Here is a 20,494-nt window from a genome sequence, read left to right as displayed (position 1 = left end):
ACTGTCAAGAGTCTTGTCAACATTTCAGCTTTGAGCAGCTTGGGTTTTTGCATGAATTTCTTTTTGCAGAAAATAAACCACGGTTTGTCAGAATTATGCCTTCAAAGACTTCTTTCTGATAGCTTGAGGGAAGGTCAGAATTGATGGTGGACTATGAGACAGGGGATCATACCAGCCAACAACTGCACCCACAGCAGAAAATTTTGGTTCTTTTTAGCAACACTGGGAAAAAATTTAGGTGGGAAACTTCAAATACAGTTTAACAGACTAAAACACAAACACTGAAGAAATCTTTAAATGAAACCAAAACATACTGGGCCACATTTGTCCTTGGTGTAGAGCTCTATTAACAAATGACGCAACAACCAGCTATTCGATATTACATTATCATTGTCAGATTGCAAATGATCTCAGTTTTTCTTTTTATTTCTTAAAAAACTACATCACCACATGTCCCTTCATATACAGTGGAACTGGTATGTATGAGAGAGATTCATCTTTTCTCAGGTAGCTAGTAAAATACGTGTTCCAGGGGAATGGTGGAGAGTACATATAGAGAAATCCTTAAGTCCTTAGTCAGTCAGTCAAACTCTCCCAGAAGTCACTGAGAGCTTTCCAGAGCAAGGACTGAGTAAATATTCCCAGGGCCAGATTGTGATACTTTTAGTCACACTGAGTAGAACTTTACTCCACCAGTAGTCCAACTGAAGTCAATGGTGGATAAAGGTACCATTCACTGTGAGAAAAGTTATCAGATTCTGGCACTAAGAATTTAAGGCCACTTTTTAGTACTGAATTCAAGAGCATGTGTATATTTTGATAGCCAAGGACATTAGCATGTGCTAGGGAAAGATAAATTACATCGGGCCTAATCCTACAAACCCTTACTCACATTAATAGCCAATGTACAGCAGGGGCTTCAGCGCTGCGGACTATACAGCATAAATTTCCTGTAGGGGGCCCCACTGAGCAGCAGGACTTGGCTAATACAACAGCCAGAAGCACTTTCAAAGCTTCTGGTGGGAGTGAGCACATTACTTATGACAACTGAGGTAAGTTACAGTGTTCAACCTAAAACTCTGACCCAGAGACCTGACTGTATTGAAGTCAATGTATACTACTTGTGCGAGTAAGGAATACTCCATGAGTAAGAGTTTGCAGGTCCCATAGATTTCAACCCCCTTCACTTATCAAGTGACTATGAGGAAGAGATGCACAACAGTGATGTGTTTTACACACACACAAAAAAGTGTACCTTTCTGGATTGTGGTTAATGGGTCAGATAGCACTTCTTCTCCTTCCTCCACTCCTCCCATCTCTCCCCTTCCCTCGCTTCTATCCTCTCACCTACACCACTAGCTGTCCCTGTTTATTTGACAATACATTGTAGGGTCTACGGGCATGGTGATCGAAGGGCACATTACCAAAGTATAAACCGTCATGTCTCATGAGTGGTGAATGCTTGGCTGACCCAAATCTAAAGAAAAGTTGTGACCGACCAACGAAAAATTCTCATTTTGAAGCAATAATAAATAATGAATTACACAGGTGAGAACACCGAAATTGAGACAAAACAGTTAATCTGGGCTGATATTCAGTATGATACTCTACATTCTAAACCCAAGGAACAGATATGGGCTAACATACATTATGGACAAACATATCATTCTTTACCTGAAAAATTGACCTTTTCATTCATTAAAATGTATACATTGGTCAAGTAGATTATCTACCTTCTTGCTTATGTTTCAAGAGCCAGTATGTAAACCAACATCTTCTGCAGAAGATGGGTAATGAAATTAGTCATATTAAATCTCCAATACCAATCCGCACAATAAAAACCGTGCCCAATACAGTACCAGTGTAGGCTGTATAGTCGGAGCTACTGCCCCATTCAGAAAAGTGAGAAAATAGAGACAGAGGAAAAAATAAAAAGGTCACCCCAACTCCAAGAGCCACTGGCATCTGTGACTTTAACCAAAGAGCTTTCCGAGATGAAGTATCTATCTGTCCCAGCACCCCAAGCTATAAGGCACACATTCCTTTAGGGGATTCCATAGCAGCAGCAGTAGAAAGACCTTATTAAATGGTCTGTTAGCCACAACATAGCAAGTGAGGGGTACTTTAAAAAATGTGCCAGTATAATAAGAACATGGAGAGCTAAGTCAAACTGTTCTGATTACAATGACCCACAAAATTCTGACCCAGAGCCCCTACTGTATATTAACTATTTATACTTTTACCCATGGAGGTATCACATGTCCCATACATTTTCCTACTAGTATAGAGTTAGCCAGATGAGTGTGTTACTCACCAATTAATTTATGCTGACTAGTGCTCATCTGAGAACAAAATAGTAAAACAATACATTTTCTCTAACACTTCTAGGGAGTCCTTGAGAGCTGCTGCTATGGTTACCTAACAAATAAACAAACCTACAGTACAAACTGCTCATATTATTTATATGTTTTGGAAAACTTTTGGAAAATATACACAGCTCTCTGGTGCTCAGACAGTGGGGTAGTACATCTGTTTCATTCAGACGGTTGGCTGCATTCTTTGCCTGATATTAATACCAGTGACAATTTAGTAACATAACCACTGGCATGAGAAGTCTGACTTCCAGAAGAACAGATGGTGATGACTGTCTCAGGTTAATTTTAGGTTTCAGTAATTGTTCACTTAGTCAGCATTGCTATAATATATGAGCGAAATGGAGGAGGGGAAAGGGAAAAGAAAAAGAAATTTGCAACTCCCATACCTGTTTCCCGTCCAGGGTATACAGCTTTTTGACCACGCCTGTCTCCAGTTTTATAGCTTCAGTGATATCAGTGAGAACTTGCTCAAATGAATGTGCAGTCTTCTTGTTCAGGAGCACACGAACTGCCTTTCGGGGCTTCACCCCACTGCGGATGATGGTCACCAGCTTGGGACGCACAAAATCCTTGTTCTCCCTTGCCTGGGCACTGTTGCTGCTGGCCAGAGACTGAGGTGCTTTCAGGTTGGCCGATGTCTTCACATTGACAGACCAGTTGGGATTGACATTCTTGGTATACTCCACCTTCTTGAAGAAGTTGTCAGATGAACAGACATAGCTTTCCCCTTTTGAAAATAATAAATAAAGAGGTAATTACATAGGGAACCAACACGTTGTTATTAGCACTGGTTGGAAAATGGGGAAAACACTGCACAATTAAAGTTTATGAAATTTTGGTTCCATTTTTCATTGAAAAGTCATTTTCACAAAAATTGTCCAACCAGTTCTGATTCTTACCTACGTTTCTTAGGTGCTTGTTACTACAGTATCATAGTAAAAGCAAGTAATGTTTCCCCAAAACACACACATTGGCCAATAAACTACCCCTTAAAATAAACAGAAACTAGTGGATTACAATCCAGTGACCAAGAGCCAAATTCACAAAGGTATTTAGGCACTTTAAGATGCTGATAGACACTTTTATGAATCCCCTTAGATGCCCAAGGGGTTTGGGCACCTTTCTCCCATTGAAAACCACAAGAAGTCACTTTTGTGAATCCCACTAGGTGCCTATCTGCATCTGTAGGCACTTAAATACCTGTGTGAATCTGGCCCCAATTACCAAGAGGATACCAACATTGATCGAAAAGCTGTGTCTTGCATCATGTCTGAAAAATGGTGACAATCTAGTTCCGAAGAATCTTTAGTGGAACCAAATTCAAGGATCATTATGCTGATGAAACTAGCAGGCATAGCACACAAGTTTTATTGTACTTTCATTGATTCAACAGAAGAAATAAGACCTGGAAGTAATTGTTTTTAAATGCTACACTCAATGCTATAGCTCACTTAAATATTACACATTTTCTGTACTACACAAATCCAAGCTCATGCTTAGTAGCCATAGGTGAAACGTTAGAAGGTTACATTTGCGTTTAAGCCACATAATGTTGAACACAAAAAAAATCACCATTTCAAAATTAGTTTCAAACTTTCCGTTTGCAATCAGATAAGTGGAATCCTTCCTATCCTGGGTTTTACATCATGCTCATCTCCAGTGTACCTGAGCACTGGGGGATTTGTAACATTTTGTTTTGGTGAAAATCTGCGGGACCCTAGGGATTTGTGTGATTTATTGCTGGTGCACAGACTGTGGGAGTGGCGGAAGTTCAGTTACCTGAGTCGTTTCAGACGAGGCTGTAGAAAGCACTTGAGAATCCATTGCGAGAAACAATTCTGCAGTGGGTAAAGTAAGGGATAAGATAATGTAACAAGTCTTTCTCCATTTGATATGAATTTCATAGAAATTCAGTGGATTGCCCAGGAGTCCAGAGGATCTTATGGATCTGTGGGGTTTTGTTAGGATAATCTTGCAGGCTTTGGGTGGAATTTTGCTGTGTTTCTATTTCAAACCTATCACAACATTCTGACTTGAATTTAGTTTGGACTAGATAGACTATCCTTTAAGGAACTGTTCTCCCTGTCAGTGGACGGGTTGGGTTTTCTTGCATACTATCTGTGACGAGCTACAGCCACAGGACGTACACAAACAATTCATCATGGTACCTTTTCTCTGTGAAAAGACACGGGGCCTGATTCTCCATTGCTTGAAACCTTGTGTCAACGTTTACACCTGTGCAAAGTGGATGTCAGATGCTACCAAATCAAAATTCTCCATTCACTTTCACCAGGGGTAGCGTTTTACACCTCACCTGTGCAAACTGAATGCAGCAGCCAGGATTACACAAGGTGGAAGACAGCAAAGAATCAGGTCCACAGTGTCTTTATATTTGTCCTTCTCTGCCTACATTACAGGCACAAACAAGCTTCCTTCATATAACATATGGCAAGAACACTAATAGCTTTATAATACATGGAAGACTCTAATAGGCTTAGAACAAATGAGTGTTTAGTGTTTACATTCTTATTCCTGCTCAGTGTGTGATGGCACAATAAGAAAGAGATAGAAAAGATACATAATATAAATCTTACTCTGTTCCTTTTCGACGTAAATGGCTAAAAATTATTTTAGACACTTAGCTCCATGGGAGCAGGGACCTTGTATTCAAATTGCCTGTGAAGTACGGTGCACATTCATGATGCAGTATTTAATATAAAATAATAATAATGCTATGCAAAAGGTCAAGCTGGGAGGAAGGAGAAGACCAGAATTGTAAGTGAACAAGAGATGGGAAGTAATGACAAAACACCCCAGCATAGAGTCAGACACAGTGGAAGAAAGACACAAGACTTGGGATGATTATTTGATTTTTTTTAACTATGCATTTGATCAAATAAAGTACCCCAGGGATTTACATTACGGCTGCAATCCCATTATGGTGTTCAAACCACATGGACCTGTGTGCAATGCATTTATGCTGTCACCAGGATCCCTCAATCACAGACATTTCATCTATAGTTGAGGCTTCATAATTCCTTATATTTCTTCCATTGGACCTAGCAGAAGTATAAAGACATCACACAATGCTTTGCTATTATGAAGAATTCCCACTGGAGATATTGATCATCTTTCAGCAGCACCTAATCCTAGGTCTTTCTGATTAATAAATGATAAGCTGCAGTTTATCTATCTGTTTCAGCTCAGCAGCAGCTGGTGTTCAGGGGGGTCCTGCCTTTATCTAGCTGCATAGCTGGTTCTGTGGCTTAAGCACTGCAAGGGCTGTCTGACTTACGCAGTGAGAGACAACCCCTGTTAGAACCCTGAGCCTTCCAATGCTCATAATCACGAGGTCAAACAACAGACATATAACAGGGATGGGCAACAGGCAGCTCAGGGGCTGCAGGTAGACTGCTAGATCATTTTATTTGGCCTGACATAACCTGGCTCAGAGCAGGAAATTCAGCAGCACAAGGGCCAGGAAAGGGGCAGGGCATCACCAGCCTGAACATGGGCATCACAAGATACTGGGATGAGAACCAGTGGGCTAGAGCAGGGAGCTAGACCCAGCCCCGTACTTGAGCCATCACTACAGGGTAAGTGGAGGACAGGTTCTCCAACCCCCGCCCCCACCTGTGTACGAGTTACATCACCCTACAGACCCGACTCTCCCCATTCAATCCACCCCTGCATCACCCCTCCCAGGTACAGTACCCGATTCTCCCCCTGCAGCACCTCTCCCAGGGCCAGGACCCAACTCCTTCCACCTCCAGTCACACCCTCTGGGAACAGGACTTGACCCCTCTGACCTCCCACATGCATCACACTCCCTGGCCTGCCAAAGGGTTTAGTGGTTTTGGGGTTCCTCTACTATTTTAATGTTGCCCATCCCTGAAATATAATATTTACATTCTATAGCGAGGAAGGAAGGTCTTGTATATAATCACAGGCCTGGAAATCAGAAGATCTGGGTTCTATTTCTATTTCTGCCACAGGGCTCCTATGTGATCTTCAGCAAGTCACTTAACTGATCTTATGTCTCAGTTTCCATATCTGTGAAATGGGGAGAGTAATATCTACCACACTAGGCTTAAATCATTAATGTTCACATAATGCTTTCGGGGTGCTGGAATAAAAGAGGATATAGAAAAGCAAAATACATGCTTGCACTGTGTTCTATAAATACACAGGACCTTAAAGAGAACATTTTTTCATGAATAAGTTCCACATTTAAAAAAAAATATCAGCGCTTATTGTTGTGTTGGCTGGAATGTAACTGTTACATTTGCTCCAGGAGAAATATTTGAAATGTCTCACTATGCTACCTAGTTGTCTAGTATATTTATAACACTCTGGTGGAGTGAAGGTAATATTCCTTTACTAGGCCTTAATGCGGGGATGTTGCAGGGCTAGACAGTCTAGTAGTTTCACACACTAGCCTTTCAAATTATGCTGATGGGTCGCATGTAGAAACCACAGTAAGTTTTGTACTTTCTACCTAGCCCCTAGTGAATATTTTTGTTCACATCACAAAGCCAGCCAGCAATTTTCTTTGACTGGCAGCTTGCTCTCAGGAGAAACCAACATTCAGAAGAGAAGCAGAAGTGTTGCAGAGAATGACTGAGGTGTAGTAGTAGGTCTGTATGAAAAATCATCCCCTCTCTTCCTGGAGCCACAAATTTAACCGCAATGTGGAAGAGGATCTCTTTGTTTGTTATTTTAAATCCTGGATTCATTTTATGTATGTCCCAATCTCTCATATTTTATGGCCTCTGAGTTGCCAATTATTATTATGAAGTTCCTCACAAGGGTCATTCCTTTTTAAAAACTCTTCCTTCTCTTTTGTCATGTGCCACTTGGAGGCATTTTTGCAGCAATCTATCAAATCTGTTAAAACACAGTTCTATTACTGTGGATTTATTATTTGGTACAGAACAACAACAAACAAGAACAAATGACTTGCGTATCAGGGCCATAGAAGGAATGGGCAGACATCTCAGGGAACATAAGAACCCTCCAAGCACAAAGAGGTAATACCTCCAGAACCAAAGCATTGTCCAGGAGAGACCAAATGAGGTCTTCTTCCATGGGCAATGGATATTTCTCCACCCACACGTCTATTAAGTAGCTAATGAGAGGTCAAGGTATAGGACACTGGTTCTCAAACTGTGGGTTGGGACCCCAAAGTGGGTCATGACCCCATTTTAATGGGGTCCCCAGGGCTGGCTCAGACTTACTGGGGCCCGGGGCCAAAGCTGAAGCCTGAGCCCCACGTTGGTGGGGCTCACGTTACAGGCACTCTGCCTGGGGCTAAAGCTCTTGGGCTTCAGTTTTGCCCCCCTCCTCCCCATACAGGGCAGTGGGGCTTTGCCCTCCGCCACACACACACTGGGCTATGGGGCTCGGGTGGGCTCAGGCTTTGGTCCCCCCTCTAGGGATCGTGCAGTAATTTTTGCTGTCAGAAGGGGGGTTGCGGTGCAATGAAGTTTGAGAATCCCTGGTATAGGTCTTCCCCAGACATAAAGGAATATAACAGCAACAACCACGGTGTGGTTTGGAGGAGGGAACTCACAGTTTATCAAATGGTATGAGGGAGAGGAGCGCAGAACAGTACTGACAGTCAAACACAAAAAGCAGAGAGCTTCCTCCCGCCCCCTGGCCTCACTCCTGCCAAGGCTCACACATGTGTTAAAGTTTAAGTCATATTGAATTCATTATGAATATGCATGTGCCTATGTGTTTTCAGGATGGGGTCTGTTGCCATTCAGGAACTGAATGCATGTTCAGTAATGCATCTAGAGCTCACATCCATTAAGATATGATGAGCAGCCATTTTGTTGCATTCACCTTTCTTGGTGACATTCACATTTCTTGGTGATTTCTGCCTTCAATGGGAATTAGACTCAGCACCTTGCTGGAGCGCCTCTGTATTATGCTGGATTGGCTGCTCAGATTCAACCACCGGGTTTCGTGCCATCTCAGGTACGAGGTGGGATTTTCTGTTGTCCTGAAGACTTCTCCAGTGCCTTAGAATTACTTGCAAAAGGCACCTTTAAAAAATGGAATTTTACGGTGAATTTTTTTCTAGATTCTCCCACAAGAGTCTGCAGTTTAGGAGTGAGAGGAGCTTACTGATCTGGCTTGTAAAATAAGGCAATTATATTAAAGAAAAATGATATGTTCCCACTCTGCCTTTCATACCACAAGACCGCAAGGTGGTTTACATCCTATATACACAGAGGGCACTCACCATGCCAACTTTGGGATGGGACTCAGTAGTCATTTTGTGTCAGCAACAGTGAAAAACAATTCCTTTGAAATGCAGAAGTAATTTTAGTTATCAGAATGTAAGTACCCACACAAGGGTGGTTTTTTTCCAGGACACCAGCCATGTACAATAGTTCCAAAGGTAGAGAAACCTCCTTCAATTAATTGAATATTAATGTTTACTGCACTAAGTAAAATGCACACACACCACACAGGGCATTTCAACACACCTACTAACACACCCTCTGTTCTAGCATGCGCTAGGCTCTTTGTAAAACATAACACGCTTTCTCTGGAAGGGAGTCTCCCCTTTGATCACTTCAAAATCCTGGTCAGGCATTAGTAGGGGATCTTCCCAGCATATTATGGCCTGAAATGGTTTGCATATATTTCCTAAAATCAGCTATGTACCCCAAGAATTTCTCTGTAATGAAACCAGATCAGACCAGCAGAAATCCCATTCAGACTCTTAAAATGTTTATGCTGGTGCCTGCCTGATTTCAAATTGTTGTTCTGGGGTATGGACCACTAGCATTAACCCTTTGGATGTTCGTTCAGGCAGCAGCAGGACGTTAGGAGCTTTGTGTTAGTGCATTCGGCTAGAACATAGGCATTCAAAGGTTATATACCTAAGATGGGGCAGCTAAGTGTGCTAAGCCCAAAAGAGAAGGGAAGTTTTGCGGCAGGCACATACTTAATTTCTCTTAAAAGTTGTTCTCCTCAAATCCTAGCCAACCTACAATCTGCATTTACCATCTCCCCAGCTCTCATCATGTTTAACTTGCGCTAAGTTTTCAGCTGGTGCACATATTCAAACTCTAGCCAAAGTCACCCAGGGATCTTTTATGCAAATGAAACCAGCTTCTGACCAGAAGCAGCATGAAGCCTAGGTCTAAGTACTAGGGTAGGTGAATTATCTACCATCAAACAATGCAGCCTAACCCAAACCATGAATCAGACAAGGACAGACCACTTTCCAAGGGAAGGAAGGCTCAGCAAAAAACGAAGGCACTGGATAGGAAATCAGGAGATCTGGGTTCAGTCCCCAGCTCTGCCACAGACTTCCTAGGTTATCCTGGGCATGCTCTGAATCTCTCCACACCTCAGTTCCCCAGCTGTATAATAAGGGATCAGAATATTCCCTTTTTCCCACTCATTATCTATATAGATTGTAAACAATATGGGCAGGAACTGTCTCTTCCTATGTATTTGTACAGTGCCTACCACAGTGGGGTGCCCAATGTGCTTGATGCCTTGAGGCACTGCTTTAATATACAGCATCAGTACAATGGGGATTAGACCACCTCAGGAGAAGTGGCAGTAGCCTTTTCAGAATGAAACAATCCCCACTGCACTGAGGTTAACTCAGCTTCTATCCAAACTCAGCCCCTCCTTTCAAAGGTTAAAAAAAAGATTAATCAATGCCTGAGCTTGGGAGCCAAGAAAATAGCATCTCACTTTAATGCGCCCAGTAGAAAATGGATGCTCATAACAGACCAAGGAAGTGAACTATATTGTAGAGATATTAGAGACAATCAGATTCTAGCAGGACTTCTGATGACAATGTGAGCTGTTTGCACAATAACTACAGTTCTTCAGAAAGAACTATAGAATAGTGTTATTTAACACCTTTCATAATCAAGGTATCCCACTGCACAAAGCATAGAGTTGAATCTTGGTAGTACTATTAAATATAGGCAAAGGCAGTAGCTTTAGATAGATAAATGCCCCAGACTCTATTTTAATGTAAGACGGGATGTTGGCCAGACCACCAGGGTTATCCCCTATTCTTTTTACAAAAGAGCCATTTATCTTCTACCTGGACAGCCACTAAAGATGGTCAGAAAGGGACCTCAGTTTAATAGGTCACCTGAAACACCCGTAACAGTGCAGAAAACTGAGTGCTTCTTTGAGTCTCAGCAATGGGTATGAAACCAAACCCACATGTGGGCTTGAGCCCACCACTATCTGGCTAGACACAGAAAGTAGCTACAAGCTGACCCACACTGACATACTTGTGAAGGAAAAACAATTGCTCCACTCACTAGTCAAAATGAAGGCTCACTGACTGAAACCTGCAGTTATATTTGTGTATCCCAAAGTGTGGATTATTTATTAATTAACAATAATTATCATTTATATTCAGTAGCACCATAACTTTACCCAGTGCTTAACAAATGTAGATGAAGATATATTCCCTGTACTAAGGAGTTTAGAATGGAAACAAGAAATAGAAGACATGAAGCCAAGACATAGGGGAACAGTTGAGGAGAAGAGCGTGTGAGGATTATGGATGGAAAGAAATGGGGAGGATTGCTTGAGGAAGTGATTTTTAAAGAGAAATTTGGAGAAGAGAGGGCAGTTGGAAGACCACAGCAGAACGCTCCAGGCCCAGTAGGCAGCATGACAAGAGGCACAAAGCTACAAGTGGGAAAGGAGACAGAAGGAGGTTTAAGGGCAAGGAAGAACATGGGGAGAGGCAGAAAATGAGCCCATTTTGGGGAATCGTTATGGCAGACTTTCAAGGTGAGGCTGAAGATCTTGGGTTTGGTATGGTAAGAAATCTGGAGTCAAAGGAGGCTCTATAAATACATTAGGAGCAAGAGAAAGACAAAGGAAAGTGTTGGTCTACTATTTCATGGGGAAGGAGAGCTAATAACTAGGGCCCTACCAAATTCATAGTCCATTTTGGTCAATTTCATGGTCACAGGATTTTAAAAATCATAAATTTCATGATTTCAGTTATTTAAATCTGAAATGTTATGGTGTTGTAATTATAGGGGTCCTGACCCAAAAAGGAGTTGTGGGGAGGGGCAAGGTTATTGTCGGGGGAGGAGGGGTGGTACTACTTACTTCTGCGCTGCTGCTGATGGCGGCACTGCCTTCAGAGCTGGGCAGCTGGAGAGCAGCTGCTGCTGACCGGGAGCCCAGCTCTGAAGGCAGCGCCGCTGCTCGCAGCAGCACAGAAGTAAGGATGACATGGTACGGTATTGCCAGCCTTACTTCTGCGCTGCTGCCTGCAGAGCTGGGCCCTCAGTCGGCAGCCACTGCTCTCTGGCCACCCCACTCTGAAGGCAGCAGCGCAGAAGTAAGGCGGGCATGGTATGGCATTGCCATCCTTACTTCTGCGCTGCTGCTGGCAGGGCGCTGCCTTCGGAGCTGGGCGCTCGGCCAACAGCCACTGCTCTCTAGCTGCCCAGCTCTGAAGGCAGCGCAGAAGTAAGGGTGGCAATGCCACAAGCCCCCTAAAATAACCTTACAATCTCCCTGCAACTCCCTTTTGGATCAGGACTCCCAATATGAGAAACCCTGACTGCCCCTTGAAATGTGTATAGGGTAAGATCACATAAAAAACCAGATTTCATGGTCCGTGACGCATTTTTCATGGCCATGAATTTGGTAGGGCCCTATTAATAACTGATTATATCAAGAAGGTTGATATGTTTAATGCCTATTTTGCTTGTCTACATTATAAAGGTTAATTATGACAGATGCTTAACAAAATTAATATTAACAATAAACGGGGAAGAAAAACAAGCCATAATAGAGAAGGTACTGGTTAAAGAATATTTAGATAACTTAGATGTATTACAGTTGGCAGGGCCTGACGAAATTCACCCTTATGGTACTTAAGGAACTAACTGAAGCAATTTTGGAACTGTTAGTGATTATCTTCAAGAACTCAGGGAGGACAGGTGAGGTCCCAGAGGACTGGAGAAGGGCAAACATAGTACCTATCTTTAAAAGGGGGACTCGGGAAATTATAAACCAATCAGCCTAACTTCAACATCTGGAACAAATTATTAAACAATCAATATGTAAGCACCTAAGGGATAATATGTTAATAAGTAATAGCCAGCACAAATTTGTCAAGAACAAATCATGTCAGACCAACCTAACTCCCTTCTTTGACAGAGTTACTGGCCTACTGGATAGGGGAGGAAGTAGTAGATGTGATATATCTTTATTTTAGTAAGGTTTTTGACACAGTCCTACATTAAATTCTCATAAGCAAATTTAAGGAAATGTGGTTTAGAGCAGTGACTCTCAACCTTTCCAGACTACTGTACCCTTTCAGGAATCTGATTTGTCCTGTGTACTCCCAAGTTTCACCTCACTTAAAAACTACTTGCTTACAAAATCAGGCATAAAAATACAAAAGTATCACAGCACACTGTTACTGAACAATTGCTTTCTCACCTTTATCATATAATTATAAAATAAATCAATTTGACTATAAATATTGTACTTACATTTCAGTACAGTATAAACAAGTCATTGTATGAGATTTTAGTTTGTACTGACTTCACTAGTGCTTTTTCTGTAGCCTGCTGTAAAACTAGGCAAATATCTAAATGAGTTGATGTACCCCCTGGAAGACCTCTGCAAACCCCCAATGGAGAACCACTGATTTAGAGGATACTACTATAAGATGGGTGCATAACTCGTTGAAAGACCTTACTCAAAGAATAGTTATCAATGGTTTGTTTTCAGACTTGGAGGATGTATCTAGGGGAGTCCTCCGGGGTCTTTCCTGGGTCCAGTACTGTTCAACATTTTCATTAACGACTTGGATAATGGAATGGAGAGTAAGCTTGTTAAAATTTGCAGATGACACCAAGCTGGGAAAGGTTGCAAGCACTATGGAGCTCGGGATTAGAATTCAAAATGACCCTGAAAAATTGGAGAAATGGTCTGAAATCTACATGGTGAAATTCAATAAAGACAAGTGAAGTACTACACTTAGGAAAGAAAAATCAAATGCAGAAACAGAAAATGGAGAATAAATAGGTAGTCAGTAGTACTGCAGAAATGGATCTGGGGGTTATAGTGAATCACAAACTGAACACGAGCCAGTAATGTGATGCGCTTGCTGATATCATTGGGGGGTATTTTAACAGGAAGGTCACAACTTTCCCGCTCTACTTGGAAGAAACATTTAGTGAGACCCAACACTACAATTGCTTCCAAGTTCCACTTACTGCTAATACGTCCAACCTTCTTTCTGTTCATCAGGTGGCACAAGACCAAGATTGCTGCCAGACTGGTTAGTTCAGCATTGCTTAATGTGACCCTGCATCCTAGAAAGAATGTATTTACGATACCCTGATACCCCCTGTTCACAGAACAGCCTTCCATGATACAGATGTTATCATCCAAAATGCAGAATGTAACACTTAATACTAATTTCAGTTATTCAGTATTTATGACAAAAGCAAAGTCTATGGAGATCAGTCTCTCTTTTATAACTACCTTTTTCAGGTTCTAGTTGCAGTATTGAAGGTTATGCTTTATAAAACAATGACTGTAATTATGCTTGCATTACATTCCAATTATTCTTTTTGATATATGTAGTTACCATTAATATAAAAGGTTAATTATATGATTGAATAATTTTTATCCCTTTACTGACATTTTGGTTTTTTCCCTACATGTGCTAGCATGCAATCTTATAAGCAAGAGGTTAACTGCTTGCTGGAGGATTCTCTGCTCCTTGAAGCCTTTAAACTACGATTTGAGGACTTCAATAGCACAGATATAGGTGTGAGGTTTTTTTTGTAGGAGTGGTGGGTGAAATTCTGTGGCCTGCGTTGTGCAGGAGGTCAGACTAGATGATCATAATGGTCCCTTCTGACCTAAATATCTATGAATCTATGAACTGCAATGATTATGTGAAAAATTATAGTCCTGTTCCAATGTAACTACACGGTAATTACAGCTGCTGTAATATAAATTATAACCCATTAAGGTCTCTTTCTCTTTCTGTTTGGTGCTCTGCAAGCAGCTATCCATAGTGATATGGGAACATTGTTATCATGGAGTAGTTGGTAAAGGCATTAGGCTATTAACTTTACATTTTTATTCATTGGAATGGGGATTTCTTTGTTTTCATTCCATTCAGATACATGTGTACATTGGCTGAGGTTCTGTAGTGCGACTCTGCCAACCACATTTGAAATAAATACTTGTTTTTCAAATTCACGTCAGAAGCTAAATCTTTTTTCTTGCCATTTTGGTGTGACACATCAAAGCCAAACTGTCAGCACCCCCTGCTGTAACCTAATCAGTTAAACAAACACTTTTCCAGGAGCTGGGTAACATTCCTGCTTGCAGCACAGTGAAGACCATACAAAATGATTTAAAAAAATTAAAAGGCAGGGATATTTGCTTCTACTCCACTGCAGAAACAGGACACGTAAGAGAGAAACCAACGGAACAGGAAATGTGAAGTTTCCTTTTTATGTAGCTATTATTGAAAATGGGAGAGTTACAATAAATAAAATTCAGATGCAGGGTGTGGGGGGTAGCGCCTTCCAAAAGGTCCCACAATGAATCACAGGGAAAGCTCAGCACAGAACCAACCTCTTCCTAATGTGCAGGCCAGTGTCTTATTCATTAAAATCTGTTGTTTCCTAATAAAAGGAAGGGGCCTCGTGACTTTCCTATAGTCTCATCAAATGAGCCAGAAGGTCTGTTTGAATGAAAATGCCAGCCAACATGCTTCCTAACAATATCAAAATAGCTTCAACTCGGTGAATCCAGAAAAGAAAGAACCAAGTGTCTGAATTTCTAATTGAGAAGAGAGCACAAGAACTACTGTGGGTGTGCTCTTCATTCATTATACACAACTACGTCACCTGCAGACACCCCTCGCCCCCTCTCCATGGCATTGCTCCTGGGACTGAAATAAAGCTCTGACCATGTAATGATATTATTTCCTGTCTTGACTCCAGGCGGCTTTGTCTCCAGAGTGTGACATCATTCAAGATGGCAGCCATTGGGTCAGAGATAACTCATGGGGCCAAAATAACTCCGGTGTACTGAGAGCAAACTGAACAACCTGCCCAAGTTCTGAGTTGACCAGGTTTCATCCTGAATCTCAGTTTTGGAAACAGTTTGGAATAGTCTGCAATTCCAACAATTCCATAGATAACTGACACACAAACAGGCACCAAGGCCTACCATGGACCACTAAAATAGCCGTTAGTGTCCATGGACACATTCTTGCACAGATACACACACTACACAAATGCTGTCCACACACACCCCGACCCACAGACACACCCCTACAGACACACTGTCCACACACCCCACAATCCACAGACACGCCCCTATAAACACATGGCGCACATCCTCCTCAGTGCAGAGACACACACCTGCAAACATACGGCGCACATCCCCCTCAGCCCAGAGACATGACCCTACAGACACTGCGCACATCCCCCAACGCACAGACACGCCCCTACAGACACTGCACACATCCCCCCACTGTGCAGACACACCCTAACAGACACTGCGCATATCCCCCCACTGTGCAGACATGCCCCAACACTGTGCACATCCCCCCACTGTGCAGACACGCCCCTACAGACACTGCACACATCCCCCCACTGTGCAGACACACCCTAACAGACACTGCGCATATCCCCCCACTGTGCAGACACGCTCCTACAGACACTGCACACATCCCCCCACTGCGCAGACACGCCCCTACAGACACTGCGCACATCCCTCCCATTGCACACACACGCCTTACAGACACTGCGCACATCCGCCCCACTGCACAGATACGCCCCTACAGACACTGCGCACATCCCCCCACTGCGCAGACACGCTCCTACAGACACTGCACACATCCCCCCACTGCGCAGACACACCTTACAGACACTGCACACATCCCCCCACTGCGCAGACACGCCCCTACAGACACTGCGCACATCCCCCCACTGAGCAGACACGCCTCTACAGACACTGCACACATCCCTCCCATTGCACACACACGCCTTACAGACACTGTACACATCCCCCCACTGCGCAGACACGCTCCTACAGACACTGCACACATCCCCCCACTGCGCAGACACACCTTACAGACACTGCACACATCCCTCCCATTGCACACACACGCCTTACAGACACTGTACACATCCCCCCAGTGCGTAGACACGCTCCTACAGACACTGCACACATCCGCCCCAACGTGCGCACACCCACCTAATTTACAGACATGCCCCTAGATACTGCGCACACACACTGCCAACCCACAGACATGCCCCTACAGACACTGCGTACATCCTTCCCATTGCACACACACGCCCCTACATACACTGCGCAGACATGCCTCCCCAACACACAGACACACTGCTCACATTTTGCCACTGCACAGACACACTGCATACATCCCCCTCAATGCAGAGGCTCGCCCCTAGAGACACACGGCACACATCCCCCCAATGCACAGACATGCCCCTACAGACCCAGCTCCCCCCACTCAGACACACCCCTACAGACATGCCTATCCCTATGTACATATTTACCGAATCATCCCTCCAGAGACTCCCCCACCATCCTCCACACCTCTCAAGCAGACAGGCAGGTACACTCCCTTCAGACAGACACACACACATTTTATATCCAATTGCCTCATCTTTGTATTTGTATTTTTTATTTTATTTTTTTAGAGCAATAAAACTGCCTACAGTCACCTCCCCAAAGCTCTGGGTAGGCATTCAATAGATACACAATACAGCGGACATGACAGTATCATCTATTGAATGCCAAAGAAATGTGACCTTAGAGTCACATCTGAATGGTGCAGATTAATTTCCCCTCCCCAAACCCCTCCTCACTGCACCATAAAGCCATCAGCATATCATGCTAATTACCTTCTTCCAGTTCATCCATGCTCCCAATCTTTCTGGTCCCATCGATGGTGTAGATGTAGCGAACTCCCTGAGGCAGGTTAATGTTATCAGACAGAGAACGGGTCAGGTCAGCCAGCAAAGCATCAAAGCTTCGGAAGCGGTCGGAGGACACGGCATACACAATCCCCTTGAAGTAGCGGTCCCCATTGCGATAGAAACGCACCTTCTTTGCTTTCTTCTCATTACTCAGTGCCTGTAAGGTCCTGGTTCGGTAGAAGCTACAGTGAGCACTGTGAGTGGGGCTGGGCAATCCATTCATACGTGAGCCTCGCATGTTTCTGGACGTCTTATCTCTTTCGTCAAAGTGTCCAAAATCAAGTTCCATAGTTTGGTGAACCCTAAAGATCTGAAGCTGAGTGGAGGGGAATGGGGAGGAAGGAATGCATATGAGATATTAGACTGATCGAGCCCCAAATCCAGACAGAAATTACATACCCACAAGACCTTGGCTTTTCTTTGAATGAACAGAAGCAGTTTATATTCAAAGTGACCCATGTCCTACCCTGATCTAGCTTCATATCAATTCTGGGGCTGGAGGAGGTAGGGGCATTTTTGGAAATGATCCACCCATTGCAGGGAGGGAAATGTGTTTTTAAATAGCAGCCTGGTTTTAGCACATTTAAGTTCTATGCAGTTTTGAAGTGTAGTGAATTGAGACTTTGGGCTGATGCATGAAAATTACAAACAAAAAAACAAAATTCCCACCCAAACAACAAAGGCTGGCAATTAATTAAACCTCCTGAGCCTTGGGAGACTTTCCCTGGCAGCAGAGAACAAGCAGATCCCAATGAGGTAGGTTTCAATCTGTAGATTTGCAGAAGGAGCAAGAGTATCTGAATGTTTAAAATGAGAATAAACTGGTATTTACGAAAGAACGGTTACATGGGAGTAGCCAGTTTCTTTGTGACAGTCTGTTCAATAAAGGCTAGCAACCAGATACTAAACTCCCCCCACCCAGCTGCCCCCTCCCACCCCATCAATCACTTTCTGACACCATCCTACATTTCCAAGAAGAAATGACTGAAAATTTTTTCATTGAAATGAGAGTTCGATAAACAATTGTCAATTCACGAACTCTTCCTAGGTTTGTTTCTGGTAATAGGAAGAAAAAAAATTGGGTCTTTTTGTTTGTTGTTTTATTCTCCCTACCCTTAAGGAAGTGATTTAATTGTGGAAATTGTCCCTGTCAAAGTATTCACATCACACCATGGCAAGCACACCTTTCATTGTTCTGATCTGTAATGTATTACAGTGGGAAAGAGAGAGGCAGTTTTATGGGCAAAATACAGAGATTGCGCTGAGTTGGAGATCAAACCCAATGATCAGTGATTTTTGTGTTCTCTTTAAACTGAACTTAGTACCAAAAGAACAAACCCCAACCCTATAAAATGGGAAACCTTGCAAAGCTGTCACTCTGGGCAAAACTATTAATATGCAACTCACATATGGTAACAGTGTGTTCATACAAAACAGGAATGGGATTAAAATCCAATGGCTCAGCAATCAGGTACAAACCCTAGGAAAAACTGTTGCTATCATTCTCCCACCCATCAGATTTTTGGGAGCCAGTCCCTTTTTCAGTATTTTACAATTTCACCATGACCCAGGGAAGATCTTATTGTCTCTAACATGTAGCAAAGCAGTAGCGGGTTTTGCAGGCAGTTTTTACATAAACAGCGAGTTGCACATATTTTTTCAGCAGTACAGATTGTGAGATATGTATTTTAATGTCATGCATAAAACAATGAAATATGCAAGCAACTTTAAACATGAATCAGAGGTTTTAAGGTTTTTTGGAAACCGCAGATGCTGTAATGTACAAAAAGAAAGAGGTTTCTCTTTTCCCTTTGTATGTGACATCTGTTACTTTCTGCATGGAAATCACTCTAAAGCGCTACTCACCGGTTTTCAGCTCGTAGGGTGGAGATGCTGAGAGAAAGAAAACCAGTCTCACTCTGCCTTTGTTGTCTGAGCTCCAAGCAAGAAATTCCTGCCAGGGTGGATGAGACTTCTCCTAGGTCCTAGTGCCTTGTGGACCCCTGAAATGGTAACTTTGCCTCAGTGTTTTTCACCCTGATGATCAATTATCAGTTTAAAGTTTAATCTGTATTATAAACAAAAAGAACAGATTCATTCCAGTTCTGGTTACATTAATAGCAGGGGTGGGGTGGAGTTAATGGGACAAATCTTGAAGTCATTGCCCTCTGCATTTTTAGGCAAAGCTCCCATTGACTTCATATGATCTAATCATCTGGAAAGCACAAATCATCTAGCCCCAATTTGGAAAAAAAAATGCACTTAGGGTTATGTAGCAGTCTTATAGGGTTTCAGTTGCAGGGCGGGAATGGCTGCAATCCTATAATGTGCAACCAGTTTGGACTTTTGTGTCAAGAAAGTAAGGAAAAGAAAGGCAGAGTTGACAATAGGCAGAGGAGCCTGATTCTTCTCTAATGTTTTTACACTAGCTCATCCTGATTTACACCAGTGTAAGTGAAAAGAGAATTGTGCTCAATGGATCTGCATCTTTTTTTGCCCCATATCATTTTTCTGTGTTACAGAACATCCACGACTAAGCTATTTTTTAGGTGCATAGAGGATATAAACCCTCATGCTGAGTACCTAGCATAAACTGACCACTAACTAACAGGAGTAAGGACATCTCTGTAAGTAAACTTTTCCATAACTGTTCACTGTGGGGTTTCTTGCACCTTTTGCTAAACCATCTCATCTGGCACTGGCCACTCTTAGAGATGGGGTACTGGAGTACATGAACCACTGGTCTGAGCCATGTGGCAGCTCTTACAGGTAATCTAAGGGAATAGCTAAAATATGGGTAGCTGTGCGTAAAATTATAATACATATTTCCACAGCAATCTTTAGAAATCTCACCCTAGTGTTTCTGTGTCATCGATGCATATGTCCAAGTGGGATCTGAGGTTTTGCTGATAGTTGATCTGATTAACCTTAAACTAAATAAAAGTTTAGCATTTTGAATGGTGAGCTATATTTCCTGTATCCTAACCAACATTGCTGGTTTATTAATATCCGGACCTAATCCAGAATCATGAGTCCAAATTCCCTTAAATTACAGAAGGTTACAGAGTGGAGTCATTTGATCCAAATCACCCCAACAGATGTGGTTCTGGG

General features: G+C 42.7%; 1 protein-coding gene across 4 annotated transcripts in view; it reads right to left on the bottom strand.

Moving 5' to 3' along the window:
• DCX (doublecortin) overlaps positions 1–19,357 on the bottom strand; it is a 111,589-nt gene extending 92,232 nt beyond the window's left edge. For all 4 annotated transcript variants that reach the window (XM_075132501.1, XM_075132502.1, XM_075132503.1 and 1 more), the window contains exons 1-3: positions 19,250–19,357; positions 17,309–17,699; positions 2,762–3,102 (exon numbers count right to left, since the gene is read on the bottom strand). In XM_075132501.1, coding sequence (XP_074988602.1) covers positions 2,762–3,102; positions 17,309–17,672 — 705 coding nt within the window. In that variant the 5' untranslated portion in view covers positions 17,673–17,699; positions 19,250–19,357. The remainder of the gene's footprint in view (positions 1–2,761; positions 3,103–17,308; positions 17,700–19,249) is intronic.
• Between the last annotated feature and the right edge of the window lie 1,137 nt (positions 19,358–20,494).

The sequence above is a fragment of the Caretta caretta genome, chromosome 9 (genome assembly GCF_965140235.1).
Source record: "Caretta caretta isolate rCarCar2 chromosome 9, rCarCar1.hap1, whole genome shotgun sequence".
Taxonomy (NCBI): domain Eukaryota; kingdom Metazoa; phylum Chordata; order Testudines; family Cheloniidae; genus Caretta; species Caretta caretta.
This window is presented reverse-complemented; position numbering and strand designations above follow the sequence as displayed.